Source organism: Haemaphysalis longicornis, unplaced genomic scaffold (assembly GCF_048455015.1).
Source record: "Haemaphysalis longicornis isolate Haplotype H1 unplaced genomic scaffold, Haemaphysalis longicornis Haplotype H1 scaffold_417, whole genome shotgun sequence".
Taxonomy (NCBI): Eukaryota; Metazoa; Arthropoda; class Arachnida; order Ixodida; family Ixodidae; genus Haemaphysalis; species Haemaphysalis longicornis.
The window spans coordinates 7,735-29,604 of record NW_027526367.1 but is presented as its reverse complement, the minus strand read 5'-3'; the positions used below and the strand labels follow the sequence as shown (position 1 = coordinate 29,604).

General features: G+C 50.5%; 1 protein-coding gene across 1 annotated transcript; it reads left to right on the top strand.

The window, feature by feature from the left end:
- Window positions 1-18,885: 18,885 nt before the first annotated feature.
- On the top strand, window positions 18,886-20,629 carry LOC144137611 (uncharacterized). Its single transcript, XM_077669548.1, has one exon. It carries the CDS (start codon window positions 18,994-18,996, stop codon window positions 20,260-20,262), a length of 1,269 nt encoding a protein of 422 aa, XP_077525674.1. The 5' UTR covers window positions 18,886-18,993; the 3' UTR covers window positions 20,263-20,629.
- Window positions 20,630-21,870: the final 1,241 nt, after the last annotated feature.

Sequence of the window (21,870 nt, the reverse complement as noted above, 5' to 3'; positions counted from 1 at the left end):
GGAGGAGATCTCGTTTCCTCCTAGCGTCAGGGTGAAATCTCACGTTTTAGCTCGGCGATTTAGCTTACGTGAATCCCCCCGCTGACACCATGTGTGACGCTCGTTTAATGGGTTGTGTTTACAGGCTTTCTGAGAAAATAGTTGTCTGCCTAGACACGTAAATGGAGCATGAAAACCTCCTAAATTTCTGGTAGCGGCCTAAATTGCCCCGGAATTTTGTTGTTGTATCTTAATTTTCTAGTCCCATTGGTTTGGATTAGTGGTTTTGCAAGGATGCTAGGGGCATATATATTTGTTCATGTAATCAGTTAATTATCACACTACTGCAAATAATGGACAATGCAGTACTGCTTCATATGTAGATGTTTAAGTGTGGCCTCGGTAATACAAAATTAGACCTGTTACAAATGCAACATTGGCCATATAGTTGCTTTTAGTTACAAATGCCAGCTGGAAGTATTTGATGGCCTGCATACTGCTGCTTGTGTAGTTTTTAGTGCATGACTGTCTTCCTTCTTTTTTGCTACATACTAGCAATCACGCATGTCATAAAAAGAAATGCAGTGAAAAAAGTGCACGTTACAATTACTTAGATATATGCTGTGTAGGAAGCTCAATATTCCTATCACATGACCACGGGGAAAATTCTTGAAAGGCGTGGTCACTTGTCCAGGTGATAGGTGTAAGTGCTAGCTGTATATATGCCACAGTGCAACCGTCTAAACTGGCTATTCCATCATTGATGCATGCCCCAATTTAATCTCACACGGTGGAAATAGTCGCACCTTCACCTAGCCACTGCTTTTGTCTAGTTGAATAATTGGTATTAATGTCTTTTGTTTCAGATCTGCCAAAGATTCCATCGAGTAAATGTAAATGTAATCAACTATATCACCGAATATATATTCTTTGAAAGCGTCACCCTGTGCAAGTGGTTTTTTTTTTTTTTCGTTCTGCATGCTGATGTAATGTTCAAGTGAGAGTTCACTGTTTAGAATGGCAAAGCAAAGTAAAACGTGTTCATGATATAAAAATGACAAGGCAAAACGACAAACGCAACTCTGCGATGAGATAGGATGACAGAAACAGCAGAACTGTGTGGCAAGACAGGACAGCAGACAACAGAACAGCTGTGCGACAGGACAGGACAACAGATATACAAAACAACTGTACAACAGGACAGCACAAATTAGATACAACAAAACAACTATGCGACAAGACATGGCGACAGATACGACAAAACAACTGTGCGAAAAGACAGGACGACAGATGCAACAAGACAGGACGACAGGGGCAACGACAGTACGACTCGCAAAAATACGACAAGACGACTGACGACAAGTTTCAGTCTTGTCGTTTTTATCGACTGGGGACACCATGGCCGAGGATGACCCAAGCGAACGTGATAAGCGCAAGTGTTATGGCATTGGGTGGCATGGTTCCGTCCTTCACGGGAGATGGACACGGGGTCAACATCCTTGACTTTTTGCATGTCCTGGAGGAAGTGGGGCGTCTGGGCGGGTGGTCTGACGCGCAGTTGGTAGGCATTGCACGCTGTAAAATGGTCGGTGCAGCATATTATTTTGCATGGCATGATGAGGCCGCGGCCGCAGCTAAAACCTACGCTGAGTTCAAGGAACGGGCACAAAAGCGGTTCGACACTGAGCCATAGTGCGAAAAATTGCGCAAATTTATGTGCGCCAGTCAAAAAGACGGTGAGGACGTGCAATCGTTCGCGGCGGGGCTCCGCACGTTGGGCAACGCGGCTATGGGAGGACGTGGTGACGTGGAGCCCGAATCGAAGCGCGAAATCCGCAGAGAGCTCCTCGACGAGCAACTCCGAACCCAATTCCTGAACGGGCTAAGGGATCCAATTAAAAGGTTCACGCTCTCCCGAGACCCCAAAACCCTGGATGAGGCGGTCGACGCAGCCGTACGAGAGGAAAGGAACGAACGAGCGGTGAATAGCGGTCATGCGCCCGTACGCAGTGTGCGGGAAGGCGACAGGGAGACCGACGACCTGCGTGCGCGCCTTGAAAGGGTTGAGCAGCTTGTGGAGGCTAACATCGAACTTCAAAACAAACAAATGCGCGACTGCGACAGCCGGAGGGGGAGTGCTCCGCGACGGGGGTCCTGTTACAACTGCGGGAAGTACGGCCTTTTTTCGAGGAACTGTAAAGAGAACAGGCGCGCTGACGGCGACACCCGAACAGGGGGGAACCCAAACACAAGCGCTTCCGAGACGAACCAGGGAAACTATTAGGGCCCCCTTCCTTAGATAAACGCGTGGAGTCGGAAAACGGAGGGGGCGCTCAGACTGGTGTTATAAATATTTGTGGGGAGGCAAGCCCGATTGTAGAATGCGGCTTGAATGGAGCTCTGTTGAAATGCCTAATAGACACTGGTTCCAAGGTCAGCCTTTTAAGAAATACCGCTCTCGATCAGGCTATGCCGGACTGGGTAGAAGCGAACCTAGTCGGCATCACGGGTGATACCTTAGAAACGGTCGCGTGTTGTGAGGTGCCTGTGTCGTTGGGGGATCGGCATTTCACGGCAAGGTTTTTTATTTGCACGGAAAAAGCCATGTTGCCGGTAGCCGCCTTATGGGCCAAAACATTCTTTCAGGGCAGGGAATAGACCTGTTGCAGAGCAAGGGGACACTAAGCTTAGACGGTGTCGAAATACCCCTTGTAAATTGGGCTGGTAAGGTCGACAGGGCCAAAAAATTCCGGAGATTGGCTCACGACGGAGAGAACCACAATCCGCCTAGCAGAGGAAGGCATACTACCGCTGTTAAGCGAGTGCGTGTTGGCAGGCCAGGCCGCTTGTGAACCTGCGAATCAGAACGCCGATACATTGAGTAGGGCAGCAGTCCGGGTAGTCGAGGGTTTCGCGCCGGTAGTTGAAGAGGCCCGTATAAAGCGGGAACAGGCCGGCGGTCGTGATACGCAGTACTATGTGGATGACGGAGGACTACTCCGGTTCAGAGACAAACCAGACGATACTAAAGGGCGTCTGGTGGTACCGGCCTCCATGAGATGCGAGCTGTTGCGACTTCACCACGATGCTCCGTACGCGGGTCACCAAGGGGCCCGTAAGACGCGTCAAAGGATTAGCAGGGCGTATTTTCGGCCCGGGATGCGACGAGACGTTGTGGAGTAATGTCGCAAATGCCTCTCCTGCGCCGTTCACAAACCCCCCAAGAATCAGAAGCGTGCTCCTTTACAGGTGTTTGAGAGGCTTAGCACCCCATTTTAGAGCACGGCGATGGACATAGTGGGTCCACTGGAGCAAGTACATATTGGCCTTCGTGGACCATTGGAGCCGCTACGCGGAAGCTGTTCCTTTAGTTGACCAGAAAGCAGAAACGGTTGCGAGAGCATTTGTAGAAAAGGTAGTACTGCGACACGGTGTGCCCGAGCAGCTGCTGACCTATCAGGGTACAAACTTTGTCTCCCGGGTCATGAAAGAGGTCTACGATCTCTTAGGTATAAAGAAGCATACAAACGACCGCGTATCATCCTGAATGTAACGGCGCCGTAGAAAGGCTGAACCAAACGTTGGTGGGCGTGTTGTCTCATTTTGTCGCTCATGACCAGTGAGATTGGGATCAGTGGCTTCCTTTTGCGATGTTCGCTTACAACACCGCCGTTCATGAGGGCACCAACGAAACCCCCTTTTTCCTCCTCCACGGGCGCGATGCAACGACGCCGAGCGAAGACGATGAGGCGGCTAAGATTCATTACAACACCATAGAGGACTACCGCGCGGAACTGGCTCGACGCCTCTTGATATCACACCGGCTGGCGGCCGAGGCTCTCATCAAAACAGCAGAAAAGAGAAAGGCGCGCTCTGATCTAAGAGGCCAACCCAGCTGTTTCGAGGTAGGCGACAAAGTTTTCGTGAAGGTAGAATTCCGGACACCCGGACTGACCAAAAAACTCTCGCCGAAATGGAAGGGCCCGTTCCGCGTGGCCGAGAAGCTCTCTGACGTCACGTGCAGAATCCGTGGGATCCAAACGAGAGAGGAGAAAAATGTGAATGTAAACAAACTCAAAATTGCTGTGTGCCAAACCGGAAATGAGCAACAGCCGGTAACGGTGGCTGACAAAGACAGGCCACGACCCCCCGTCCCCTGAATGCAGTAGCCCAACGGCGAGACCGTTCGGGGACATGCCGCCCGAAGCTGTGATCGATGAAATTATTCAGAATTCCATCGAATCGTTCCTTCCAACCGCGGGAGGCGGCCGTCCTCAGCCATTGCACGATTATGCCTTGCGAAGCAGGGGTGCTGCACCATACCCTCCCTAACATGCGATGGTGGGTGTAAGGTCCACTTATGAGATTAGCGGCCAGGCGCCCGGGCTGCGCGTGAGAACCCGCCACTCTGTCTGACAACGTAGCACTGCCAACACTGCAGAGCAGTTGACGCCAATTTGTCACGGCGCGCAAGGGAGACGGATTGTCTGGCCCACCACATACCGCAAGGGTAATCCCCCATTGAGAAAGCAGACAGCGCCACCGGATTCTGGTAACGTCTGCTAAGCCCCGTTTACATTGACCCGACGAGGGCGCGTTGAGTCGAAATAAACAGGTTTTTTGGACTCGACCCCCCCATGTATAAGCGGACGGGGTGGGTCAGAGAGCCGTCGCGGCGAGTCCAGTCAACTCGGAGGAAGGGGGTGGGTTAGCTCTCTCGTCGGGCTGAGTCGGCGGGCCGCGGGGAGCAGAATACCGTATCTGCGCGGTTCTAACGCGCCCCCAATCGTAACGCGCGGGTAACTTCGCGCAGGAAAATTCGAAAAAAAAAAAAAGTGACACTGACGGTACTGCGCATATGGAAAAGACATGACACCACGTACCTGGAAGAGGGAGATTTTATTTGGCGTATGCAGCTGTAGAAGCCAATAATGAATTGTGCTTCACAAGGTTGCTTATCCAGCTGCTGCTGAAAATAAAGTTATAGCGGGGAACACTGAAGCTGCCTGCGATTTCAAGTGCCTTGATCTTCATAATTCTAAGCGTTAGGGGCTAAGCAGAAGCACAAAAAAATGTGCAACAGCTGACCAGGGTATGCGGCATGCCATTGAGTAATCAGTGCGCCGAAATTCACTCACGTGGTGTTGACGGATTGTTTTTATTGGATTGAGTTGGATTTTGCGGGTACTTAGTGTACGTTGCGCATGGGAATGCTGCTGGCCACTTTAAAGCCTATTTCGGTTTTGAGCCCGATTGTAACGCCCACACAAATATTAAGCTACCTTTTAGCAAGAGAGGGTGCGCGTTAGAATCGTGAAAATACGGTAGCCCCTTTTCCGGGAACCCCGCCGCTCCCCTCACCTCGATTCTTTGGACGGGGTCATATAAACTCGGACGCGTCGAGGTAAGCTCAACCCGCCACTCAACTCACCCCGCCCCTGTCGCGTCCATGTACACGGGGCTTAGACGCGCGGAGGTGGAGGGATTACCGGCGTCGGGACGAGCGCCGCACGAGTCTCCATTGTTACCACACTCTTAGGCAAAAAGGACTAAAAGTTCGTCCTTTCGGGGACTAACGGCCTCTGCCACAATCATTAGTCCCTTTGGGGACTAACTGCGAGGGGACGAACGGTTAGTCCCCCACCCGGATGGTCCGTTCCGATACTCCCCAAGGACGAACTGCGTAGAGTGCAGAAAAAGAACGTAGAGTGCAGAAAAAAAAACGCCAGCACCGGCAGGGATCGAACCCCCGACGCCCGGAATTATACACAAGGAGCCCGACGCGCTATCCGCTAGACCACGCCGCCAGACGGTTGTTGCGGCAGATAATATTCAAGTGTACAGCGTGTAGTTCTGTGCATAACGCAACAGATCCATTGCAACTGGTGCCGGAATTTCTACCGGTGCAAGCGAACGTGACCGCGTTTCGCGCTTTGCGCTTAGCGCTTTGCTAGGTTTAGGGACTATTGCTCAGTTCGATTCGAAGTAGAGCCTCACAACCATAGTTTTTTCGTAAATAACAATCAACTCGTCGTCGCCTAGTTGAGATAGGTAGCTGGGCGATCGGACGACTCATTTGTTTCCGCACAAATTAGCGCAAGCTAAGTGCTTTCTTAGTGTTCGATACATATGTTAAGTGCTCTATGTAACGTATGTGAAAAGTGTCGTCTGTGTGAGTGTCAGAATAAGGAAACATGCCATATTTTCCTGCATCGGCGAAAGCGAATTTCGTGTTGCTTAGCCTGAATTCTTCAAATTCGCGTCGCTAGACGATTGCGACTGCGAAATGCAAGCGGGTTTTACAGCAGTTGCAGCATTGTCATAGCTTTGGTGCCCAAGGCAATTATGTACCGAGTGTAAAAGATAACTTCGAGACGCTTACCTGTAGCGAGCATTTTTGTTTTGCAGTTGTCATCAGCAACATGCGTTTTTTCTAGTCTGTTAAACATATACATATTCATTACGCTCAGGAATCCACTTTTGCTATTGTCACTAATTTTTGAGTTACTGTTAAGGCGCTTGAAAGCTTTCATTGGCCGTTATTATCTCGCACGAATCGAATGCAACACAGCGTATCAACATAAACTCGCCGAGAAGCGTATGACAATCGCGCTTCGCCGCTCCTTGCCATTACCCGCCGCTCTACTAACCCTAGGCGATTTTCTTATAACTAACATCAATATTTTCTCCCGTGGCACCATCTAAAGCACCCAGTGACTGCAATGGCTTGTGTTCTGGAAATATAAAACTGTTCGCAGACATATGCGCGAAAGGGCAACGACGACGCCATTAGGGGATTAACGACGCAGCAAAGAGACTAACTGCATGCGTTTCGTCTTCCCGTTACTCCTTATAGATCGGCGGGGACGAACAGTTAGTCCGAATTTATGCACACGGCACGTACTCTGCCGCAGATACTCCCTTTGAAGATGAACGGTCGCCCGCGAAGACTAACGGCTGTATTTTAGTCCCTATTTTAGTCCTTTTTGCCTAAGAGTGCACGTCCCGGTCAGCATGACGCACAGTCGCGTCTTTTCTTTCGCTCTCATCCCTCGGGGTCGTACGCGCCTGCTGGCCCGTGAGCGGTCCGTTGACCCGGAGATAGCGGCGCCTCATTGAATATTCCGTGGCGTGCTGAGTGACAGCTGTCTACGTGAATTTGGGCACTCCCATACGCGTGTACGAACGCTACAGGGGCGTTCCCGAGAGAGGGTGATCTCGAGGTTTTATAAGGCCGAACTTGGCCGTTGGAAATCGTTCTTGTCTGAGCGCCGAGCTGGGCAGTTCCCGGCGGGACAAGGAGTCTCGACCGTTAAAGCTTGGTTGGGATTTGTGAGCCCCCTAGTCGAGGTTAAGATCGCGTTGGAGGTTTAGGGTGCAGCGCCGTACCGGGCAACTAGCCGGATCTTGCGGCGAGACAGAGTCTCGGCCGTCGTTTCTCGAGCGGTTTGTGTACGCGTCCGAGAATAGGAGTTAGACGAAGTTGAGGAGCTCGAGTGATTTGTGCGCACTCGGAGCTAGCGTCTAGCTGAAGTTTGCAGTTTATTACTCATGTACCCGGTTTTCCTACTGTAAATAGCTGTATATAAACTCTTCGTTTCATTTAATCAACCCCAACGCCTCGAGTTCGTCAATTCGACCGCCATCTTCAAGAACTTCAACACCATCGCCCTGCCAGCCTCCTGCCAAATCAACCGGAGCCCGGGCGATTGGGTTCCTGGTCGACACCGGACTTCGGGGAAACGATCTTTACGGTGGGTGATGCTTCTGGAGCAAAATTCCGAGCTTCCGCAACCCGTATTTTTTTGTTTTTTTTTGTGTGTGTGTGTGCTTGTACAGCTGAAGTTTTCGCGACAATCGCTAGGGTCAAGTTTATAGAGGCGACAATGCGCCTTGTTATGTGCTGTAGGGGTGCCTCTTCGCCTGTGTCTTTATTGCCCAACCTGCAAACTGTGCCGTGCTCCACGACTGGGCTTTGCGGTTCGCATAATGTGTATGCCTACACGTGTGCAATTCAAGACTTTTGCAGTGGCAAAACTCTTCTCCTAGAGTGGGCGGATGTGACGGTCGTGCGTGTGCCCAGACTACTCTGAACCAGATGGAAGAACTTTGGCCGCAGGGAGTTTTCCCGTGGGAACGCGTGGCCGCTTCGCTAAGGACACTTGGTTCCTCTTAGCCTCGGGGGGAGCCAGGCTTCCCTCCGCTCGACGCGTCCTTGGCGGGTGGGGAAGAGCGACGTCGTCCACCGCCGCTTGAAGCCGGCCCTGCTCCCCCTTTTCCCCGCCGCAGCTCGGACGTAGGAGGAGGAGGAGATAAAGAGGAGCGAACGGGAGAGATCGAGGTTAGACTTGGGGCGAAACGTCTTGCGATTCGGAGGCCGCCGTAAGAGCAATCCGAAAGCGCGTCCCTCCCAGGAGCCGGCTCGCTGCCAGCGTTTCCTGCCCCGGTCTACACCTCGAGCCCGCCGAGCTACCGGTCCTGCCCAGCCTCCCCTTCTTGACCGCGGCCTACAGCTGGAGCTCGCCGAGCCACCGGCCCCGCACTGCCTCCATCTCCTGGCCCCGAGACCCACTTGGCCCGTCGGCGGCCCGTCGACGATTGACCCCCCTGCAACCCGAACGATTCCGCCCAACCTGGTGAGGGAGCCGGCACCACTGAGGCACTCCATTAGACTAATTGTTAATGTTTTTCACTCGCCTCAGTGTGTCTCATTTCCTCCAAGCTCTGCGTTGACCCACCTTAATATGACTTTGTGACTAACCCATTAAACGAGCGTCACAACTGGATATAGACTCCTGAAGGGAGCGACGTTTCCAGTAATCCATGCAGCACCACATTCCATAGTAATGGGCTCAAAGGAGATCCTTGCGGACTTCCAACTGTCTTCTCCGTGGAAGCGTCCCCTTCCTTCAGCCTACATACTACTTTCCGACCGGATATGAATGACCGCAAGAGCGAAAGCAGATTTGCAGGGCATGAGTGGTTTTTGAGGAAATTTAAAACCGCCGGATGCCAAACGGAATCGAAAGTTCCTTGAAAATCCAAGGATATGAAAACTGAATGTAGTAATTTTTGACGCCTTGATGCGAGACGTTCCTTTAATTGTTGAAGTACCAATGTGGTGCTTTTGTTGTGCGTGAAGCCAGGCGGGAGAGAAGGAGTTTCTCCAGGATTTCCCCAAATACCGATAGCATGCACATGGGTCTGTAAGATGTTGGGTTCTCCTATGGTCTGCCTGGTTTAGGGATAAACATAACCCGACCATGTTTCCAGGCTCTAGGAAAGTGCCTCAGTCTTAAGGCAGTATTGAAAAGAAATAAAAATAATTGTGGTTGCGTATCATGGAATGCCGGCACTATTTGAGGTGTTAATTCGTCCAACCCCGGAGCCGAGCGCTTCTTAATATAGATATCACGACCGTTTGAAACTCGGTCGGCGTGAAAAGCCTGCAACTTTAGTTGAGTAAGCAGCCTCTGCCAACCTTCTCTCCGCACCATGCACAGGGTCGTCCGTGAAGGCATCATCTTTTTTGACATGCGACTGCAACTGCGAGGTCGTAAACGTCCCGTCGGGCGTTTATAATGGAGGCAGAATGACAGGGGCAAGGAATTTTGCGAATGCTAATTTGTGCAGAATTACTTCCTTTGCTTATGCTATTGCCTCTTTATACTTTTGCAGTGCTGAATAATAAATATCTCGGCGCAGCAGACGTTCTGCGGGATCCTGAGTGCGCTGAAATCGTCTGCGTATATATCGAGCGCACCCACGAACGCTGTTTCGCTATTTGGTCATTCCACCATGGTTTGATCTGCGGTTACAGGCGGACCGTCTGTACAATCGTGGCACGCAGGGTATCGTATATGTCGAAAAAGTGATCTACAACTAGATCTAGCGTTGCCGGGTCTGCGATGTTGCACCTAGCTACTGGCATGCGTGAACCAGTGGTTTTGCGCCAGCGAGTTGATCACGCGGAGGCGGCCCGCTCTCGTCAATCTTTTACAGGAAGGTAGTCGGTGTGAGAGCACCGAGGAAAGAATGTATCTGTGGTCCGACAGCGTGGGGAAATCGCAGACCTTCCAAAGTACTGAGAAATCAGTCCATACGTTGGGAAAAATTGCCAGGTCAATCCAAGCCTCGGCGTATAGTCCGTAACAAACGTGGGCAACGAGAAGGGGTAGCAACTTCTAAATTGTTCGCCACCAAACAATGCATCACGGCAGTTCTCCACGAGAGTCCGTGGACTGCCCCCCCCCTCCACACACACACACACACACACACACACACACACACACACACACACACACACACACACACACACACACACACACACACACACACACACACACACACACACACACACACACACACACACACACACACACACACACACACACACACACACACACACACACACACACACACACACACACACACACACACACACACACACACACACACACACACACACACACACACACACACACACACACACACACACACACACACACACACACACACACACACACACACACACACACACACACACACACACACACACACACACACACACACACACACACACACACACACACACACACACACACACACACACACACACACACACACACACACACACACACACACACACACACACACACACACACACACACACACACACACACACACACACACACACACACACACACACACACACACACACACACACACACACACACACACACACACACACACACACACACACACACACACACACACACACACACACACACACACACACACACACACACACACACACACACACACACACACACACACACACACACACACACACACACACACACACACACACACACACACACACACACACACACACACACACACACACACACACACACACACACACACACACACACACACACACACACACACACACACACACACACACACACACACACACACACACACACACACACACACACACACACACACACACACACACACACACACACACACACACACACACACACACACACACACACACACACACACACACACACACACACACACACACACACACACACACACACACACACACACACACACACACACACACACACACACACACACACACACACACACACACACACACACACACACACACACACACACACACACACACACACACACACACACACACACACACACACACACACACACACACACACACACACACACACACACACACACACACACACACACACACACACACACACACACACACACACACACACACACACACACACACACACACACACACACACACACACACACACACACACACACACACACACACACACACACACACACACACACACACACACACACACACACACACACACACACACACACACACACACACACACACACACACACACACACACACACACACACACACACACACACACACACACACACACACACACACACACACACACACACACACAACACGGACTCTTCGAGTTAAAATCGCCTGCAATAATAACATAACATGGCGGCTTTCTGACGTCATTAGAAGTTGGATGCACAGATCTGAGATTTCGGTTATTGATATTGAAGGCGCAGCATACACGGCCACAAGCAAGAATGAAAACTCCCGGGATGAGAACCGCACTGCCAGCACCGGGAACGGGTCAAACGGCACAGATTGGGTTAGAAGAACTTTTGGAGCCGCTGGGTGCGCAAACTTCATCACGGAGTGAGGGAGCCCCGGTATGCCGCCAGAGCGCACATACGGATCTCCTATTATTGCGAAATGAATTGCCTGATTCTGTATGTAATCTATGATGTGGGTGATTGCAGCTCGTGTGTGATCTAGATTCGGCGGTATGAATTTTAATCCCTCGAGAGACATCCGCGGCAGTGGGGATTCGGGATCAGGGATCAGCCACCAATGGTTCCCCATAATCTGTTCGAGCGCGCAGTCTCGCCCCCCACGCCGAAACGGATGTGCAGGTGGTCGCCCCAAAGTAATGGTTACGAGGCCGGCGCCACCTGCGACACTCGTTACATACGTAACTCGCATATTCTGCAAGAGAACACGCCGACGTTTCGTGATCTACCAAGCAGTTGTTACAGACTGGATGAGGAGCCCCGCAGTGCACTTGTCGAGTGGCCAAGGGAGGATAATTTATAACAGGTGGGAATGTAAAAATTCTCAACCAGTGCGCAGAAAGTCCAGCCTGTATGTAATTTCTTCTTCGCAGTTAAAGTGGCAAAAACACGGGGCGTCACTTCTACTACGTGTGTCTTACCACCATCCGTAAACACCGTTCTGTGCTTAAAATCCTCAGAGGGGATGGTTAGGTCGTTCTGCACGTTTATCTGGCCTAACAACTTTGCGGGGACAATGGAAGGGTCAACTCCTCTAATTTTTAGTTGGGGAAGTCGCCGTGAAGGTTCCTGAATGATCAGCGCTGAGCGGATCGCGGGTGTTGTCTTGATGGCATCTTCGAGGTTCTCCAGATAACCCCGTACCTCCGAGGTTACCGTTAGTCCTGCGCGCGATGGTTTAAACGTGACAGGCCCGACCCCGATGTCACTGGGGTGAAAAGTCGATTTTAGTAGAGTGACAATGTCATTCCCCGGAGATGGTGTGAGGGTCGTGAGTCGAAGATGTAGAGCGTGTTCAGGACGCCCATCTCTCTCCGCGGACGGTCGCCCGCAAGGGGCGGCGGATGCGCCCGAACGCCCCACCACCTCTGCGAGGGACAGGGGGGAACCTCAACTTCTCCACTAACCGGCTGGGAGGGCCGGCCTCGCACGTCGCTCAGCTCCCTGCGGAGCTCAAGCCCTCGGCCTTCGCTTTCCGAATACTCAGACACAGTACTATCCTTTGTAGCTTAAAATAGACTTCCATAACTTTCTACCGTGCTGGACATGGCACTTTGTTCCGTGAGTCCTGCAGATAGTTCAGTAGATATTGTCCGATTTTGTCGGACACATCCTCGGGGAGCAAATCCCCATTAGCGGTGGGGTTGTCCTCTACAACCCCCCCCCCTCCCTGGGGATTGGTCTCGTGAACAGAGGCGCCCCCTGAGTTAGAGCCAGGGGGATTGTCCGGCACACCGGAGTCGGCTGCCCCAACCATAGAGTTTCATACTAATATATATATATATATATATATATATATATATATATATATATATATATATATATATATATTAGTATGAAACTAACTCTATGGCCTCAACCACTGCGATTAATGAGGCAGCCTCTTCCGTACCGACTGAGCTACATGTAGGGGATGCTGGATGTGTTAAGCGCTGATGGTTATCCATGAAAAGCGGTGCAGAAAAAGACTATCGGCACAGCACTCAAAATGTGGGCCCCCTTGTTCCAGCCCAACCACCGTTATTACGGACTCGCAACAGGCTTGCCAAAACTTCCTTCGTGGTAGAGTTTCCAAGACGGCTCTGGACATCCTGCTGCAAAAGCCACCCGAACGAAAAGTGAAGATTGTTTGGACGCCAGCCCACTCAACCCTCCAGGGCAACACGACCGCCCACGACATCGCCCGAGATCTATCCCGCCAGGCGACACGAGGGTGTAGGTTAGAGACTGCGTGTTCTTTGGTTACATATCAAGACATAAAGGGGTACTATAAGTGCCAAAGAATGATCTCTCCCCCCGGTCATGAATCTCTAACCAAAGGGCAGGAGCACTGCCTCTGGCCCCGCCCAAACAAATACGTTTCCTCGTCCGTCAAAACATCACTTGCTCCACCACGCAGTACTTCCCGCTGAGCAAATTTTGCGCTGCCCCGGGCACCCTGTATCACATCGTATGGGAGTGTTCGGTAAACCCTAAGATTAGAAGAATCGCGCACCCTTCCCGTGAGCAGTGGGAGAGGGAGCTGTCCAGCTCCGGTCTCGATTCCCAGCTTAGGCTGGCAGAAAGGGCCGTGGCGGCAGGGGTCTCCAATGGAGTCCTGGACTGAGGGCCCCACACCACATTACGATGCTGTCAATAAAGTTTATCCTCCTCCTCCTCCGCATCGTTTGCGCTCCTGGACACGCCGACATACTTGGCAATGAATCGGCTCACGCCGCGGCTCACCATTAAACACCGAGCCCTTGCCGACGGTGGCCAAATCTCTACCCCCCCCCCCCCCCGCGATTAACCCCACCCACTAGTATTCACACAGAAATTCGCGCCTAACTCGCCGCAGCCTCCCACCACTACGCTGGCGCCTCTCCCGAGACGATGTTACAACTTGGCGGTGGCTGCAGACGAATACCTACCCCACATCCCACCCGCCTCCACCTCATCTTCCCCACCCAACAACCTTCCCTCTGCGCCATGCGCTTTTGAAAACCCCCATATTTGGAGCTTGCCTCACTCATGCCTGTATCGTAAAAAGCGCGATCGCACCAGGACAATTGGGTCTGTTGATAGGTGACCGGTAAAAAGCGCAAAGGCTCATCGGTGCATTGTCTGCTCCCGCGGAGTCCCGCCACTTCCGGTTCGAAAGCTCTCCTGGCCTCCCGTAGGCCGGCGGCTTTCACGGGAGCGTGTGCTTGTTGTTTATATTTTTCCAGTGAAAAAAAAACGCACATGCATCGCGCATTCAATGAATAACAACGATGAATTTTACTTGGGGCTCCTCTGAAAGGTAAGCACCCTGTGACGAATAAACAACACGCACACGCACGCGTAAAAGCCGTCGGCGTGCGGGAGGCCAGGCGAAATCTCTAACCGGAAGTGGCAAGAGCAGACAACGCACCCATGAGCCTTTGCGCTTTTTACAGGTCACCTATCGCATAGAGTTTCTCAATATTGAGAAACTCTATGACCTATCGCACGTCGCACCTCGTGAGCCTCCTCCGACCAGCGTACGACGCCAAAACCGGTCCTGTGCGACCGTCGTAACGATCAGTCGCATGCCAATCGCGCGCTCTCGTCATGCATGTGTCTAGCGCTGTACGCGCCCAGCGGCGACAGTAGGTGACCGGTAAAAAGCGCAAAGGCTCACGGGTACGTCGTCTGCTCCCGCCACTTACGGTTCGAAATCACTCCTGCTTTCCCGTACGCCGGCGGCTTTCAGGCGCGTGTGTGCGCGTTGTTTATTTGTCACAGGGTGCTTACCTGTCAGATTAACCCCTAGTAGGGTCAGTTATTGTTATTTATAGAATTCCCGATGCATGAGCGTTTTTTTCCCCCGGTGGAAACAAATAAACAACAAGCACATACGCGCATGAAAGCCAACGGCGTACGGGAGGCCAGGAGAGCTGCCGAACCGGAAGTGGCGGCTCTCCGCGGGAGAAACAATGCACCCATGAGCCTTTGTGCTTTCAGATGCGACGCTCAGAGCATCTCTTGTCGGCGGCCCTGTCCTTCCTGCGTGCGTCCGTTGTTGTCCGCGTGCGTCCGTTGTTGTTGTCCGCAGCCACACTCCCACTCTCCTCTCCGATAGCGGACACTCTCTCGCGAGGGGCATTGGATTGGATTCGATTGGATTGGCTTGGCTTGACTTGGCTTGGCTTGACTTGGATTGGATTAAATTGCATTGTGTTGCGTCATAGCCGCGGCACTCTCTCCGCGGTATCCTCTCCTTCGGGCGCGCTGCGCATATAACCGGTGTGCCGCTCTCCGGCGGCCTTTCGTCGACGGTTGCTCTCCGCTTGCGCTTGAACCCCCTTAGCGTCGCATCACACCAGGGTTCCTGCGAGGGGAGGTGGGCGTAATTTTTACCGGTCTGTCATCAAGCGCTACCGCGCATGTAATGCTTGGCATAAGGAACATGACGATATAGATGCATGCACATCGGAAAGCGACGGCAGAACATATAAACAATTTTAAACTTGTACAAATGCGTGGTGATGTGTCCTTCAGTGCTCACATAGAAAGCAATCCTAAACATCCAGTTTTTTGTGTGTTTTGGCGATTGCGAGACCGGCTCTGACGCTTGACAGTAGGGCCATGCCATGGATTCTTGCTTTTGTGTTCTCTGGGAAGACATTCATCAATAGTTTTGGGTGTCTTTTTTTTTTCTTTCTCTTCGTCGCGTAGTGCCATCATTCCATTGCCCCGCGGAAAACTCGAAAAGTAGATTAAAATTACTTTAACTATACGCTATGCACCATGGTTCTATTTCTTACTACGAAACATTTTAGTTAGTTTTTTTAGTTAGTTTTTGTAGATGATATTCTGTCCCTGTTTTTGTTATGTGGCACAATGTTTGTTCCGACATTAGTTATGATGTGAGAGCCGCTGGCGACGGTCTGCCGAGCATTCCACCACCGACCGAGCGTAGAATTAACTTCACTGCGCAGGCGCGGCGCCTGCTGAACTCGCGTACTTTTTCTTAGTCTCAGTCGTACTATCATTGTCATTTTTTTTTTCATATTTAAGCTGGTGCTGCGCGTATTCCAGGTTCAGACGAGCCTTTTGCCTTTCCAGTCGTAGATTCCGAAAGGCAGCGATGACGTATTTCCGCGGACACTTGATGAGCACGGCTGATCACGGACGGCTAGCAGGCACGGGGAAATCGAAAAATGAGCCTAATAATGTTATCGCATTGAAGTAGAAACGCCCATGTGTAGAGATACCGGCGCACGTTAAAGACACCCAGGTGGTAAAGTTAATCCGGAGCCCTCCACCACGGCGCGCCCCATGCACTGCATGCCCAAACGTCGCTTCGGTGCGTTAAACCCCACAATCAATCAATCAATCAATCAATCAATCAATCAATCAATCAATCAATCAATCAATCAATCAATCAACCAACCAACCAATCAATCAATCAACCAACCAATCAATCACCCGCCGCGGTGGCTCAGCGGCCAAGGCGTTGTGCTGCTGAGCACGAGGACGCGGGTTCAATTTCCGGCCGCGGCGGCCGCTTTTCTGATGAGGGAAAAGCAAAAGCGGCCGTGTGTACGAGATTTCGGCGCACGTGAAAGATCCCCAGGTGGTCAAAATTAATCCAGAGCCCCACCTGTGTTGTGTCGGCGCGTTAAAACACTACAATCAATCAATCAATCAATCAATCAATCAATCAATCAATCAATCAATCAATCAATCAATCAATCAATCAATCAATCAATCAATCAATCAATCAATCAATCAATCAATCAGGGGTGAGACAGCTGCGCATATTGCGCACTTTTGATACAAATCTGCTGTCCTGTGCCAGGCTGCTCCAAAAGCTTGAAAATTGCAAAAATTGCGCCAAACTGCTCCAAAACAGTCTGAGAGCCAAGGATTTTAACACTCCCGCCAGTTTCAGTGGGGCAAAATGCTTACTGACGGATAATTTTCCAGCACCCCCAAGGTGATCCTGTTTGTAAAGGTTTTATTGATTGATCATTCAATAAAAAACCCACATAAAATTGTCCCCAAGATAGTTTTTTCTAAGGTCACAATGTTTTTTTTTTTTTTAAGTTTTCCAATGGGAAACAACTGCAAAGTCCTGTAGGAAAAATACGTATGTGTACTCAGGCGAAAAACTACTGGTGAAAATTGATGAAAAGACGGCAATTTTCGGAGCGCCGTATCTCCGGAACGACATTACTGGGTGCCGCCATCTTGGTGTGGTGAATATTGGAAAACATGGCCGTCGGGTGAAGCAGTTGCTCGTGGTTCAGGCAGAGTGCTCTTCGCCGATTTCTACTGTGGTTTTGGTTATGGGGGTGGTTGGGTTTTCATTTAGTCGTTTAATCTGTTGAGGGAAGTTGCGTGACTGGAAGAAGTGGAGTTCATCAAAAACAACGTGGGGCCCATGAATTCGCCATATTTCGGCCTTGAGTGAGAGGCGCGGTGCGTGCTTGAAGTGAAATTTCCGACTCATTGCGGTGTTATAATAAAACGCTGAGTTATTGCTGCCTTTGACAGCGAGCTTGCCAGGGGCGGGAGTGGGACGATCGACATGCAGAAGTGGCGGTGCAGCTACTCTGCCGTAAAATGTTGAAGCTGTGTCCGATAGCGGGACGGGCTATTATTGCACGCTAGTAATAATGGTTTATCTATCTGAAGTGAAATTGAATGCCAAGAGGGAGGTGGCTAAACCATACCAACGTCATTCAAATTGTGATCGTAGTGAATGCGCACCTTGGGGATTGAAATGGGAGGGCTGATGGGGTGTGAAGATTGTCACCCCGCTTTGTGCAACTTTTGCCATGCCTCTACAATTGTGCGGAAAGCCGAGTCTGGATTACAAAAACAATAATTTCAGCATTCACATGATAATGAAAATGCCTTACGATTGCTTAGTTTTTCGATTCGATGTTTTCAACGGCACTCCATGCTATCTATGCATAGAGCCTAAGAATTTATAAATGGCTTGTAAAAAGGTAGTGCAGTTCGTGCCTTGTGATACTCTAGTGGAGAAAACTTCATTGAAGGGCTGTTCCAGGGTTATGTACGTTCAAAACCCTTTAATAAGTGCACTCCTCCCCTCCTTCCCCCGAGTTGCCAAAAATTTGATTTTTAGGCTCCTAAGGTGACATAATAAATGTCATCATTCTGCTCCAAGTCAAGGTTCTTCTGCTCCAAAATCGAGATTTCGCTGCTCCAAAAACTGCTCCCAAATCTGATTCAGCTGTCTCACCCCTGATCAATCAATCAATCAATCAATCAAACAAACTACCAAAAACACAGAAGCGAGACCGGGCGTGGAAATGGTGGACTCATATGCGCATGCACGCGTGATGTGAACTTTATAAAACGCTTTCGGTCTATCACGTTAACGCCAATAAACACCGTTATAGCGCAGCTCGTCTCATTTACGAGGCAAGCCCTCGACGCCCGAAAACCTTATACAAGATAAGGGCCTCAGCTATTTCGTTCTCTGATATTGTTTTTTTCGTTTGATAACACATAGCCTCACTTACACCGAGCAAAGCCGAGCGAATAAAGTGCGACACTCCGCCTGGACTCTTTCTAAAGGTTTCCCGCACGCGACGCACTTCCAGAAGAACTGCCTTCCGACCGACCATGGCGACGTCCTCTCAGCCAAAACGCTACCTTCTGATGGGCTTCAACGCCATCTTCGAAAGACATCACGTTGAGTTCGTGGACAACTTGCCAGCCACCGTGCCGGTTTGTTCCTCCTGCGGCGCCGTGCCGTCCGAGCACTACACGCTGCGCTGCAAGCACGTCTTCTGCGCCGCGTGCTTCGAGGACGTCGTCAAGACCCGCCCTTCTTCACCGCGGTGCCCGATCGACAACAAGACCACGCGGATACTCACTGCCACGCCGAGGCAGACCACCAGCGTGGAAGCCGTGCGCCGCTTGCTCGTTTTCTGCTGGAACAGGCAACGCGGATGCACTTACACGGTCGACTTGGCCGACATGACAGTTCATTTTCAGAAGTGCCCCTTCTACGAGGTAATCTGCCCACTCTGTTATAAGGTAATGACTCGACCGAAGCTTGCGGACCACTTCAGAGCTCAACACGAGGGACGAATTCGGATGAATGAACCGGCCAAGAACAGCTCCAGGACCAGCACAGTTCCTACGGTCAAAGTGGACGAGACCGACGGCGCTTCTATACTGTTTCCCGTCTGCGGAGGTTTTGTGCGTGCCGATCTGGAAGGTGATGTCCGAGAGTTGGTTGGAGAGGCCGCTTCCGGAGCCGCGGAAGACATCGAGCAGCGTAACGAATCGCTCTTCCTCGAGCTCCTCAGCGGGGTCGAACTGATCAAGGATCGTTTGGTTGAACTGGCTGACGCGGCGAGGGTGTCCCTCCCTGCGGGAGGAGCCGTGGAAGGAGCTATTCCTCCCTCGCGGTCACAGCGGGACGACGTTCCCGTTAGGAGCTACACGTGGGTAGTAAGGCCGTACTCGAGGCTCCGTGTCGGCGTCCACTTCGTCGACAGCCCCGTGTTCTTCATCGCCCCGGGTTACAAGGTCGAGCTCAAGGTTTGCATCCTCGCAGTCGCCATGATGGAACTGAGCGTGTCCGTGAAGATTCACCGAGACGCCGCCAGCGACGTCCCCAGAGCCAGCCAGCCGCCGTGGCCTTTGCAGAGGACGTGCCAGTTCACGCTGTTCCACAACGCGAGCGATCACGGTCACGTGACGAGCTCGTTCGCGCTCGGCGATGCCTTCAACACTCCCCCTACGTATTCGGCTTCGAGCAACAGCGAAACGCTCGTCTCCGGTTGGCTGGGAATAGGAAAAATGGAAAAGTACCTTTTCGAAAGCGATTACGTGAACGACGACGCTTTCCTGATCGGTTTTAGCACGCAGTCGTCGTTGTAATGAACGTTTTGCTACCAGCCTTCCGGCCACTTTTTTTTTAGTTACTGACGTTCTCGCGTCATTTTAGTGCTGTTTTTACCCACTTTGATTTGACTTGCGTATAGCATGTAATTTTAGCCCCATGATTCGATAAATTCGTTCACCGAGTTTAACGAAGCCTTTTTTTTTATTCCTTCTTGGGGGCGGCTCCTGTTTCTTTCGCAGGCTGAGCGGTCTGCTTATTAATTCTGGCCACTCTGGCTTGCTCTCAATGTGCGCACACAACTTCCGAAATCTCTTCCAGTCTGCCAACAAAACACAGGCCGCCAGCATATTCTGCGAAGCGAATGTTCACGAGAACATTGCGTTATAACATTTGTTTCGTTGAGAGCGCTTTATTCGAATAGTCTTCGCATTCAAAATTATCTTAACAAAACTTGTTGAGCTAGTTGGTTCATGCTTATTGGAAAGAATAATGAATCTATACTATATATATATATATATATATATATATATATATATATATATATATATATATATATATATATATATATATATATATATATATATATATATATATATATATATATATATATATATATATATATATATATATATATATATATATATATATATATATATATATATATATATATATATATATATATATATATATATATATATATATATATATATATATATATATATATATATATATATATATATATATATATATATATATATATATATATATATATATATATATATACTTCGTATTCGTCTGCGTAGCGCCCCTTTTATTCTTTTTCAAAATTATCCTCCACCCTAACTAAGCTGGCGAAAAATATAACCGCCCTACAAGGAATTTGCCTCTGCTCCAATGCTTCGTATTGCAGCAGGACTTTGTATTTTCGTTGGCCACCTACTTCTCAACATACGGCACCTTCGATTCGCCAGTTCTGGACAGTACGCGGACTGCTTTCGGGCAGGGAGTGTCAAGGCAATACACGGGAAAAGCAGAGCAACGGATCACGTCTAAGGCAGTCCGCGGGCGGGCCTGATAAGGTGTCGGCCCCCCACGCCAGAAAGTTTTAAGCCATTTTCTCTCCCCCCCCCCCCCCCTTCCCCCCTAAACACCTCATCGCATCGCATCGCAGTCCGCAAGCGGCCCGGGGATGCATCCACTGCCAGGGCTGCTTCTTTTCGTAATTTTTCTCTTTTTGAGCCCCAAAGTGCTTCTTGCGCTAGGTAAGCGCTGAAAGTTTGGCCTGTCTGTCCGTCTGTCACCCGAATCAGTCAAACAAATCCCTCTGGGTACTGCTTATGTGTTTATCGTGCTTGCGTCTCTTCCTTTGTTGTTATTTGAATTTTGGCGGGAAGTACTTCAGCCAGATTTTTTTTTTTTCGCTACACCGTGTATGAGCCTCTTTCTTCGCTTTAGTTCATTCGCCTTGCGGCGCGGATGACGTCATCAAGTAGCCTGGCACACGCCACCTCTTCCCTGGAATCAGGGTTCTGCATGCACCGCTAGCGCGCACCCGGTTTGCTCACGTGCCATCCGCTTCAGGCGTCACGCGGGACGCACTGTTCTACAACTTTTACGTTTCCAATCCATACTGTTCTTGAATT

Excerpts from the sequence above, each read along its gene's own strand:
- LOC144137611 (XM_077669548.1), top strand. The coding sequence starts at position 18,994 with ATGGCGACGTCCTCTCAGCCAAAACGCTACCTTCTGATGGGCTTCAAC.